Source organism: Sus scrofa, chromosome 8 (assembly GCF_000003025.6).
Source record: "Sus scrofa isolate TJ Tabasco breed Duroc chromosome 8, Sscrofa11.1, whole genome shotgun sequence".
NCBI classification, from domain to species: Eukaryota; Metazoa; Chordata; class Mammalia; order Artiodactyla; family Suidae; genus Sus; species Sus scrofa.
This window is the reverse complement of record NC_010450.4, coordinates 6,202,656-6,215,153: the sequence shown is the minus strand read 5'-3', so window position 1 is coordinate 6,215,153 and position 12,498 is coordinate 6,202,656. Positions and strand designations below refer to the sequence as shown.

The following is a 12,498-nucleotide window of genomic DNA, read 5'->3' as shown; positions in this document are numbered from 1 at the left end:
GCAGGAGAACTTCTGCCAGTTCTTCTGGGGAACGTGGCCACTACGGCAGGCATCATTCATTCCAACTCAGAAGGCTTTCTGCGGTTGATAATCTGATTGAATGGCTACTTCTAAATCAAACCCAGAATTGCAGCAGGCTGTAACTTTGTTACTCCTGGAGCGTGTGGCTTTTCGTGATGTAACTTTGTTACCTCCAGAGCCTGTGGCTTTTTGTGACTTCTAGGCAGTCCCCGTGCCCCTCCCCCCTTAAGGCTGGCACGCGCGGGAACCCAGGACTGATCTGTCAGAACGCACAGCTTCAGCTTCCTCCCGGGCACAGTACTTCAGGGAAGCTGGCAGCTCCAAAGAGCGGCTGTGTTTCCGCCTAATTCTGATAAACGGGAGCCGAAGAAAGCTGAGATTTCTCTTTCACATCAAAGACTTTCTCCTAAAAGTGGCGCTTTGCCAAAACTTGCTTATCTTTGTAGCAGAACTTGGTGGCACAGTAGACTCTCAAAAGAAAATTTGTTCTCTGCGTGAGAGACTGTGGAGCATGTGCGTGATCCTTCTAGGAGCACAAAGGGGGTGTTTTTGGAAAAAGGCCGCAACTGTGGCTTAGAGCAGTTACTAAATTGGAGAAGGAAGTTTACTGGATGAGCGGGCCCGACACCTGCATCTGATGGCACATCTGCTGCTGCTTCTTAGGGCTGCACCTGCGGCCTATGGAGGTTCCCAGGCTGGCGGTCGAATCAGGGCTATGGCTCCTGGCCTACACCACAGCCACAGCAATGCGGGATCCAAGCCGCATCCGCAACCTACACCACAGCTTTTGGCAAGGCCGGATCCTTAATCCACGGAGCAAGGCCAGGTGTTGAACCCGCAACCTCATGGATACTAGTCAGGTTCATTACAGCTGAGCCACGACGGGAACTCCGTCTCTACTACTTCTGTTCCCCCTGAGGCTCCCAGGAGACCCTCAGCACCCCAGGGTCCTGCCTTCACTTCCACACAGGGCCTCAGCCGAACCACCTGGGAGCTGATCCCTGTGTCCTGGAAGATTTTTTTTTCTTTTAACTAAAGTTCTTATATTTGACGCCAACTTCAGAGCTTTCTATTCATAAAACTCCTTAGGATTCTTGTTCACCCTGAGTGAATTACTCTTTGGGTTTAGGGTCTTTCATTTATACTATTAAACAGATATTTATAGGAGTTCCCTACTGGCCTAGCAGGTTAAGGATCCGGCATTGTCACTGCTGTGGCGGGGGTTTGATCCCTGGCCTGGGAACTTCTGCATGCCATGGGCATAGCCAAAAAAATAAATATTAAATATAAATATATTAAAATTATTACATTTATTAAATTTAATGTTTTACACTTGTTATATATAAATAAATATTTATATACATAAATATATTTTCCATATGTATAACACATCATATGCAAAAGAGTATGAACTGCATTATATTTACAAAGAGAATAATTTTGCTATTACAATTATAGGATGCATTATATATAAAAGCAGTGGGGAAAAATTAGTGTACTTAGCCATCTCAAGCCATTGCAATCAATGCCCCAGGCACCTCTTCCTGATCCCTAGCAGGGACTTTTGTGCTAATCCTTCTCTTGGTTTTCTTTATGATTTGACCCCTGTATGAATGCCTTTCTTAAAAAAAAACAAACTGGAGTTCCCGCCGTGGCTCAGTGTACATGTACAGATGCTCTTTGCCAAATCAAATAATAGCATGGGATTGACTAAAATCAAGATATTATTTCTTGGGAGGTAGCATTCAAAAACAGTGTCTCCTTGGAGTTCCCGTTGTGGCGCAGTGGTTAACAAATCCGACTAGGAACCATGAGGTTTCGGGTTCGATCCCTGGCCTTGCTCAGTGGGTTAAGGATCCGGCGTTGCCGTGAGCTGTGGTGTGGGTCATAGACGCAGCTCGGATCCTGAGTTGCTGTGCCTCTGGTGTAGGCCGGTGGCTACAGCTCCAATTAGATCCCTAGCCTGGGAACCTCCATATGCCTCAGGAGCGGCTCAAGAAAAAGGTAAAAAGACCAAAAAAAAAAAAAAAAAAAAAAGTGTCTCCTTATCTTTGAATCAGTAATTGTTTGTTGAATGAAAAAGGCACAGCCTTGACAGCTGGAACCTATAAAGTCTTCTACTTGACAGATGTTTATTGAGTAACTACTATGATCCAGGCATTGGACAGGACAGGAGGTACAGAGGTGACAGAATCACAGAGAAGCTCAAGGTCAGGTACAGTCAGCAGAGGCATTCTAGTCTAGGCACACGGTGCTATAATTAGGATGCATAAAATAGAGTGATTGTATTCAACGTTATTCTCTTTTCTAGTCTCTCTTATGTGTATGAAACTGCATCAGAGCTGCAATCAGTGACTTACATCTTTTGCATATTAGAAAAAAATGGTGTCATCTTGACTTAGTCTATGCTCCGTATTTTTCTTCGGCACTGGGGAATTTCACTTCCCTTTTGGCATCACACTTTTCTCATGTGTACCTTGTGGGCAAGGGAGAATGTGATTAATGGTATGAAATAGGACCTTTGGATAATACTCAGCAAGTAGTGAATTCTGCTTTTACGATGATTCGTTTTTATACACCTACTTTTCAAAATAAATAAGACTGATGTTTCCTCCTCTTCACCAAGGCTTGAAGCTGATTTATCTGTGCCTCATGTAGGATCATTTCATGAAGACTTTCTTTTTTTTTTTTGTCTTTTTGCTATTTCTTTGGGTCGCTCCCGCGGCATATGGAGGTTCCCAGGCTAGGGGTCGAATCAGAGCTGTAGCCACCGGCCTACGCCAGAGCCACAGCAACTCGGGATCCAAGCCACGTCTGCAACCTACACTACAGCTCACGGCGACGCCGGATTAAACCCACTTAGCAAGGGCAGGGACCGAACCCGCAACCTCATGGTTCCTAGTCAGATTCGCTAACCACTGCGCCATGACGGGAACTCCCATGAAGACATTTTTAAGTCACTTTGGCCTGTATCAAGCCAGCCTCACAATGCTGTGTTTTGTCCAGGAATATTGATCTATGAGTGGGAAATGTTTTGTTTTGTTTTGTTTTGTTTTTCAGGGCCGCACCCATGGCATATGGAGGTTCCCAAGCAGGGAGTCTAATCAGACCTGTAGCCATCAGCCTACACCACAGCCACAGCAATGCAGGATCCCAGCCGCGTCTGCGATCTACACCGCAGCTTACGGCAACGCTGGATCCCCAACCCACTGAGCGAGGCCAGGGATCGAACCTGCATCCTCATGGATACTAGTCGGATTCATTTCTGCTGTGCCACAATGGGAAGTCCTGGGAAACTAATTTTTAAAAAATCTCCCCAGAGATGGTTCACAGCCTGTGTAGTGATTGTCTTTCTGATGGTTTTGGTCTCTGCCTCCCCACAGAAAAGTCTGGACACCTACAGTTTCCTCGTCTTTGCTGCAGTCTGCTTTGCAGGTGCCATCTATTTTTATTTTGTCCTGCCCGAGACCCAAAACAGAACCCATGCAGAAATCAGCCAGGCATTTGCCAAAAGGAACAAGGCCTACCCGCCAGAGGAGAAAACTGGCTCCACTGTAACTGATGATAAAAGGAACGGAAGGCCTGAAGCGGACTCCTCTTCCACGCTGGAGAACTGTATCCAAAACAGGATTGTCTGAATGGATGATCCTGTCATTTTAGGAAACCAAAGATTCCCCTGCAAGTTTAACGTTATTAAGTATTGAAACGTAGACCTTTGCTAATCTACCGTGGCAGCCATCTGGGGTTAAGTCACTGCAGAATCCCCCCAACTCTTCTGGAAGCTGGAGAGGATCACTAGATGGTTCAGGGGACCCAGCATTCTGCAGACACCATGGCCTGCCTCCTTCATGACTCAGCCGTGGTTTCAAAGTGAAACTGGGGAGAAAGCATTTGAATGCTTTCTTTTTTTTTTTTCTTCCTTTTAAAATGTTGTTATTATTATTATTTTTCTTTTTACAGCTGCACCTGCGGCCTATGAAAGTTCCTGGGCTAGGGGTTGAATCAGAACTGCAGCTGCTGGCCTACACCACAGCCACAGCAGCGCCAGATCCGAGCCAAAACTGTGACCTACACACAGCTTGCAGCAACACTGGATCCTTAACCCACTGAGCAAGGCCTGGGATCGAACCTGTGTCCTCGTGGCCACTATCGGGTCCTTAACCCACTGAGCCACAACAGGAACTCCTTGAATGCTTTCTCAAAGGACTGGTCTGAGAGAGGAGTCAATGGACTGGAAATCCAGACTGAGGTTCCCAACCCCAGCTCCCCCAGAAGCAGTCTTGAGCTGCCCTCAACCTGGATCCTGAAGCCTCCAAGGACCCTCGGCTTTGGTCCTGGGTGCAGGTTTTCACAGCTCCTAATAAATGTCTATTTCCAATCTTTGGCTCTGCCTTGTGGGTTGCAGGCTCAGGAGAAGCTGATACCAGCAGATACCCGCCTCCCTCCAGGCACAGTCTCTCCCAGGCTGTCCCCCCCATGGAGCCCAGGAAACATCTTCACCTCTGCGTGAAGATCAGCGGTGCTCAGCGGGTGTAGAAAGGGGATCGGCATGTGGAAGACCCAGAGAGGCAGATGTAAGGAGCACTTTCCCAGGAGCTGAGGCAGAGCCCACAAACTGAACTCCGTGTAACAAAAAACAAACAAGCAAAAGGATGTTAAGAATGATTCTGGGAGTTCCCTGGTGGTCTAGCAGTTAAAGAGTCAGTGTTGTCACTGCTGTAGCTCATGTTCCATCCCTGGCCTGGGAATTTCCGCATGCCAGAGGCACAGCCAAAAAAAACCGAAATGAGTCTGAAGCTAAGAGAAAGAATGTTGTGATTGATTAGTGATGTCTGGCACGGGTGTAGGAGTGAGAGTATCGCATATGCTTTATGTTTGCCAATCCTAGAGGAGATTTATCTGAAAGATAAAGTACCAGGTTTCTCCAGGGGAACAGGAAAATTTCATATACACATGAAATCATATATGCATATATATCCATGCTGAGACCAGCTCAGCAGGTGAGGGCTAAAGAACGGGTGCTGTGAAACTTAAGAGAAAGTTAACATAAAACAAGACACAGAGACATTTATCTTAAGTAAAGGTGGGAACCAGGGGACGCAAGGTCTCAGGAACCAAGAGCACTGCCTCAAGAAACCACACTGCTTTTATTGTGCTCTTTAGGTTTACATCAAGTGAAGAGGGGGCTGTAGGTGCAGAATAGTTTTTTATCATTTTAAAAGCCACATAGTAGATAGCTGGTTAAGCTTTTATTCTGACCTTTAGCATTGAGGAAGCTTGGCATCAGCTATCTATGCATAGCATCTAGAGAATCATCGTTGTGCTTCTGCAGACTGTGTGCCTATCTGCAGCAACCCTGGTGTGCCTAGGTTTGCACCTCGGTTCTCCCTGCTAATGCATTTCCTGCTAACGACCCCTCATAAACCCCTTGGGGCCATGAGGCTCATCTTCCTCTTATTCTTTAGAGGACATATCATGCTTGTGCAAAGGGCGTGCCAATCTGCGCAGGTCCTGGGTGCCTAGACCAACGCATTCCGTCCTCATTCAGCTGACCCCATGAATAACTTATGCCTTTAGGTCTTTGTGCTTAAGCTGAAGTCCTTCACCAGCACTGTGACTGTTTTCCAAGCAGGAAGATGGGATAAAGTAAAGTAGGAGAAGATGAACTTTTCAGCATAGAAAATAGAAGCAAAAAGGCTAAGAAAAGATTGTAGAAACGTGTCTCCTGACATATCCATACACATATCTATCTATATGTATGTATAGAAATATGTACACTTTATATATAAATAATATATATATGATTTATCATGAGAAATTGATTCACACAACTATGGAAGCTGAGAAATCCCACAACCTTCCATCTGCAGCCCGGAGACCCAAGAAAGCCAAAGGCTTGAGAACCAGGAGGACCAGTGGTGTGAGTTCTACTGCAGGTCTGAAGGCCTGAGAACAGGAGCACTGATGGCGTGGGTGGGCTCCAGGCCAAGGACAGGAGCCCCGTGTCCCAGGCCAGCAGTCAGGCCGGGAGCAAACCTCCCTTCCTCTGCCTTTCAGCTCTCTTGGGACGCCCACCCCCACTGGGGAGGGCAGGAGGCTTTACTCAATCTACCACTTCAGGGGCAGAAGTACCCTCACAGATACACCCAGACTTAATGTTTAACCAGCAAGCTGGGCACCCCATGATCCAGGCAAATTCACTCACAAAATCAAGCATTGCAAATCCACCCCTTATCAACCTGACACCCATATGCATCTCTTTAAATTGCACTCAAACCCCAAAGAGACAATAACATGGTCATAATGCTACCTAACCTGATACAACGATCCTGTGTACCACCAATAACTCACTAGCCCCTTTCCCAGGAGAGGAGGTAAAATCTGAGTGATGTTTACTCTTCTCCTTGACCCCATAACTTAAATGCTATGATGTGAAGCCAACACTACTTAAATACTATGTTACAAAGCTGATACATTTGGTGTTCCATGGTAAGGATATAAGAGGAGACAGAAAACAAAGATGCTGTTAGATCAATAGAGAGAAACACAATCGTGCTCATAACAAAGTGAGGAAATACTCGTGATAACTACAGTGTACATTCTGCGACTGGTCATGTTGTCATAGCCCGATAAATGTCAACAGAAAAAGCTCGAAGAGAAACCCTCTCTATCTGGCCAGAGGCACAGGAGTGGTGACAACAAGGGGAAAAGAATGCAGTGGACTTTAAAAAAGTAAAAATCCCTCCCTGTGTGTGTGTGTGTGTGTGTGTGTGTGTGTGCGCCAATATAAGCCTCAGCCATGAAGCTTTGATGGGGGCAGTAGTAGTGGCTACATAAATACACACAAAAAAAAAATCAAAGAAAAACTATTCTCTCTGGTAAGAGGAACTGGCAGAATGAGTCTCTGTGGACAGAAGATCGTGGGGGAAGTACCCATTGTATTTTCTTTCTGTTTTTTCTGCTATGTTTTGCCCCAAATACAAGTCCAGTAGTGAAGCTCACACTGGGGAAGCTAAATCCTTACATTTCTAGCCAAAATATCAGAAGTGGCAACTGGAAACTGGTTATTATAGGGGAATCACAATGAGGAGCCAGCTGAAGACAGGGATACTCTGAATCTCAGTATGGCCTCACCCCGACCTCCACATCAGGAAACTGAGCGGAACAATAGAGAAAAAAAAGCTGAGAACTGCAGTGCAAGATAGACCACCATGTGGGTCCAGACTGGTCATGGGTGGAGCAAATAGCACACAAAGGCTTTGAAAACTAAACTGAAATTGAAAACACTGTCCACAGACTGTGGGTCTGGACTTGCAGTCTGAACATAACCAGGTTGATTGACTAGTTTAAGAAAATTATCCAGAAAGCTTTACTAGGACACAGAGCTTCATAGCATAATATTCAAAATGTCCAAGATATAATTCAAAATTACTTGACATGCGAGGAGCCAGGAAAACCTTGACAGCACTCAAGGGAAATAACAATCAACAGATGTCAACTCACAAATGACCCAGATTTTATGTAGCTCCTTTAAAATAACTGTTATAGACATGTTCTGTGAAGGGAGAGAAAACACTCTAGAAATGAATAAAAAGATAGTTCTCAGCAAATAAACCAATTTCCAGAAATTAAAAATTTAGAACTGAAAAAAATGCAATAACTGAAATTTAAAATTTACTATAGAGCATTACTAGCAGAATACAGCTGACAAAAGAAAGGAACAGTGAACTTATGGATAGACCGATAGAAATTACTCAATCCAAATAACAGAAAAAAAAAAAGTGAAAGAATGAACACTACCGAGAACTGGCAAGTTTGCAGAGCAGGTGGAACTCCCCTGCATCATTGGTAGGAATGAAAAACAGGTACAGCCACTCTGGAACGGCGATCAAATTATCATCTGTTACCAACTGAGGCTGTACTGGAGCAAACATCTAAGGCACATTTCCTAAGACAGAGCTATTGAGCTAAACGTGTGCACCAAGCACTACAGGCTTCTTACCAACCCCCACCCACCACACACTCTCAATTCGTCCCCCCACATACTCATAGGAGGCAGGGCATTAAACACATAGACAGAGGTGGTGTAGGTCGTGTGCTAAGTCAGTTCCTGAGGCAGAGGAAACAGTGACACTGATAAAGTTTCCCTTCTTGACCCAACTATAGTCCGTCTATTCTGAGTGCTCTTAAACAGACCTTGTCTTTGGCCTGTTGACCCCAGTTTTAGCAAGAATCTTTCTAAGCCAGGTTAGTGAGAATACCTCCACTTTAGAGTTGGCTGCCCCCATTTTATTCAAGTTGAGCTCAATTTCTCTCCCCTATTTAATAGTCTTAACTACTAGAGCAGTGGTCTTGAATAATGTTTTCCTTGCCTGATTAACTCTATCTGGTACAATGTTTCTTTGACAATAATCACAGCTTTAAACCCATACATTTAACCTAATCAGAAAAGCTGAACTGGGAGTTCCTGCTGTGGCTCAGCGGGTTAAGAACTTGACTAGTATCAGTGAGGATGTGGAGTCTATTCCTGGCCTCGATGAGTTAAGGACCTGGCATTCCCAGAAGCTGCAGCATAGGTCACAGATGCAGCTTGGATACGGTGTTGCTGTGGCTGTGGCGTAGGCTGGCAGCTGCAGCTCTGATTTGACCCTTAGCCTGGAAACTTCTATATGCCAAAGGTGCAGCCTTAAAAAAAATTTTTTTTAATTTTTAAAGAAAGAAAATCTGAGCCAGTGAACGTCATGTTCTCTATCTCCTCAGTCTGAGAAAACCAGTTCTCCCCCCTTGTGGGAGGTGTATGTAAAAAGGACAAAAGAAGACAAGTTCCTATTTAAGTGGCTCAAGAAAAAAAATAATATCTGGCCCCATACACAGGGCCAGATGGTGATGAAAGTCCTGGAAAAGATACCTTCTCAGTACAGCTGGAGTCACTCATGATCCAGCTTCTATCTCTGGAACAAAGACAAGAAAGAGCACTCAAGGCACTGGACCTCTGAGAACGAGGTGGCAAGTGAACCTAGAATTCTCAACTCCTGCCGGCCCTACAGTTTGGGAAACTTTATAAATACAGCAGCACTGGAAGTCTGCCAAGCAAAAACAGCAAAAACTCTAGCCAGGTATTCATTGGTCAGTCCACCAGCCAATCACCAGCAAGCAAGAAAGGTGAGGCAGTCAGTGACTGACCAGGCTTGTCTTCCCACAACAGAGATTGTCTGCTCTTACAGCACTGGCTAGATCCACTCACGGGCCCTTTGGAGATTAGGCAGCTTTAGAGATTAAGTATCTAGAAGCATCAAATTTAAGGAAACAAAAATCTCCCTGCAGAGTTCCCACTGTGGCTCAGTGGGTTAATAACCCAACAGAGTATCCATGAGGATGCAGATTTGATCCCTGGCCTTGCTGAGTGGGTTGGATCAGGTGTTGCCACAAGCTGCAGCGTAGGTCACAGATGTGGCTCAGATCCCACATTGCTGTGGCTTTGGGGTAGGCTAGCATCTTCAGTTCCTATTGAACTCCCAGCCTGGGAACGTCTATATGCTATGGCAAGGAAGGAAGGAAGGAAGGAAGGAAGGAAGGAAGGAAGGAAGGAAGGAAGGAAGGAAGAAAAAGAAAAAGAAAGAAAGGGAGAGAGAAAGAGAGAGAGAAAGAGAGAAAGGAAAGAAAAAAGCAATCTCCCTGCTTTTCATTGTCTAGTGAGACTGAAGTAGAAGTGTTTGCACTGAGCATTAGGGATGTTTTCCTTATAAAGAGGGTCCACTCATACAAGAAGAGGTCACAAGTTGGGCATTCCATCCTAAACATTTATAGTCACAAGGGTGCTTGTACTGAAGTGATTATGAAAGTGAGTGAGTACATGTGTTTGTTTTAAACATATGAAACCTTCTTCTCATGTTATTACATATGTCCATATGTAATAACTCTGGGCATTATCACCTGGTGCTCATCCAGAAGAATGAAGCACTGCTCCAGGAGAGATGGGGCCATGTCTGTTTGACTTTACACTGTAACCAGCTAACATAGTATCTGGCACATAGCAGGTGTACAATAAATACTGGATTAATAAATCCAGTTGAATTAATAAATGAATGAATGGGTAGTGTAGTAGGCAGAAAAAATAGCCCCCCAAGATAACCAGGGCCTCATCCCCAGAACCTGTGAATATGTTACCTTGCATGGCAAAAGAGACTTTGCTGGTGTGATGAACTCAGGATTTAAGATGGGGAAATTCATGTGAATTACTCAGCCAATCCAATCACAATAGTCTTTATGAGAGAGAGGCAGGAGGGTCAGAGCCAGAGAAGATGTGGTGGTAGAAGCAGGGAGTGGGGGGAGGGAGATTGGTTGAAAGATGCTACACTGTTGGTCTTGCAAGAGGAAGAAGGAGTCCTGAGCCAAGAAGTGCAGACGCTGGAAAAGCAAAAGAACCTGATTGTCCCCCACAGACTCAAAAGGAATGTGGCCCCCTAACATTTGATTTTACAATCTCTAACCTTCAGAATTATAATAAATTTGTGTTATTTTAAGACACTAAGTTTGCAGTCATTTGTTGCAATGACAACAGGAAACCAATACAGGTAGCCTAGAGCAGTTGTCTTCCCAGTGAGATGTAAGCAGCGCACAAGATGATTCACTGGGATCTGAGAAGAAAATATTAGAAAGGCTTTTATGTTCATCTCTCATCTTGAAGTAAATAACACTAGATTTATTTCACATGATTCGAACACCATGCCAAACCCAGACTGGCCGTTACTCAGATTATACATCTTGGCTGCTCCTCCTCACAGATGTTTTAAGGAGCTTCTCTCTTCCTTTTCTCATAATTCTAATGCTTGACGTTTAATTTGACATATGTAATGCCCTTTAGTACAGTTCTGGTACACAGCAGGCACCAGAAGAATTGAATTTATTGGAGGCAGGAGCAATTGAAAGAGTATAGATGACAGTGACAGGAGCACTGGCCATCCACCCTTGATCATGAGGTTGAAGGTCACGCCCTAAGGATACAGGGCAGTGAGCAGTAAGAACCCTGGGTCTGGACTTCACAGATCAGAGCTGCTTGAACAGCCCTGAACTGCTTAGCAACAATCTTTGCTTGTGAGAGTCAAAACTTCCATCTTGTGTAAGTTACTCTTATTTTTGTTTTCTTTTCCTCATGACTAAACCTAAACTCAATTCATACAGGTCATGACAGGAACGAGCCCAAGGCAAATGAGAATATATGAAGCAAATCCAATTATTTAGACACTCAGCATGTTGTTTCTCTAGGGCACAGGTGCCTCCTGGTTAAGGAAGCATGGATTCATGTTTAGGTTATCTAGTTTCTGCAGCTCTGCTGTAGTCTTGGAGCTGTCTGTGGTGCTGACCTGGGTTTTCTGCCCAACAGTACTAATTTCTTTCCAAGTTTGCAAAGTTCTTTTACATTATCGTTTATGAGACTGGATATAACCTGTGAAGTAAGTATTATTGGATTCACTTCATTTGATTTAAACCACGTGCTTCCAGCTTCAAGCCCAGCCAAGCTTAGTGCTTCTATCACTGCCTCAGAAATTTGGTCCCACTCCCTTGTCTCCAGAATGATGACTCGGATGAGCATCCTTATCTGTATGGACCATACCTGTATATTGACCCCTTCCAGTGTAACAATCTGACACCTGTTGTCCTGTGGTGGATTGCGGCATTAACAGTTTTGATGAATCATACTTCCTGTTGTGCATGCTTTTGTGAAATTCCCTACAGCATTGAGTGGGGACTCGGCCATGAGCAAATTTCTTTGGCCACTGAGGCATCAGAAAATGTGACACAAGCAGAAACTTGGCAAGCATTATCCCTTTTAGAGTGCTAACATAATCATGTGTAGAAGCCTGGTCTAGCCTCCTTAAGGATGAAGGATCATATAAACGGAGAGGTCGGCTGCCTCCATTGTCCCCGCCAAGCCCAGATCCAGTGACCCTCAAGCCAAATGTAGCAGGACACATGAGTCCAGGAGAAGACAGCAGAAGAATCATTCAACCAATTCACAGAATTGCAAGAAATAAGAAATTCATGCTGCTTTAAACTACCAAGTTTTGGCACCTTTTTTTTTTTTTTTTTTTTTTTTTGGTCTTTTTAGGGCCACACCCACAGCACATGGAAGTTCCCAGGGTAGAGGTTGAATCAGAGCTACAGCTGCCGGTCTACACAACAGCCACAGCAATGTCAGATCCAAGCCTCATCTGTGACCTACACCACAGCTCACGGCAATGCCAGATCCTTAACCCACTGAGCGAGACCAGGGATCATACCAACATCCTCATGGACACTAGATGGGTTCGTTACCGCTGAGCCACAACAGGAACTCCTGGCATGGTTTGTTAAACAGCAATAGTAGCTGATTCAGACGCATTATTTTGGTCACATTTTCTAACTATTTATTTAGGGTTGCTTAGACCCCCCCAAATAATACCAGAATTCACACTCTCTGGAGTAACATCTCATTCA

At 44.7% G+C, this 12,498-nt stretch overlaps 1 protein-coding gene across 1 annotated transcript in view; it reads left to right on the top strand.

Annotated features, from left to right (window-relative positions):
• The window catches only part of SLC2A9 (solute carrier family 2 member 9), a 156,388-nt gene extending 152,377 nt beyond the window's left edge, over positions 1-4,011 (top strand). Inside the window, exon 12 of the mRNA XM_021101011.1 lies at positions 3,405-4,011. Within this exon, the coding sequence (XP_020956670.1) occupies positions 3,405-3,659 (255 nt within the window). The 3' untranslated portion in view covers positions 3,660-4,011. The remainder of the gene's footprint in view (positions 1-3,404) is intronic.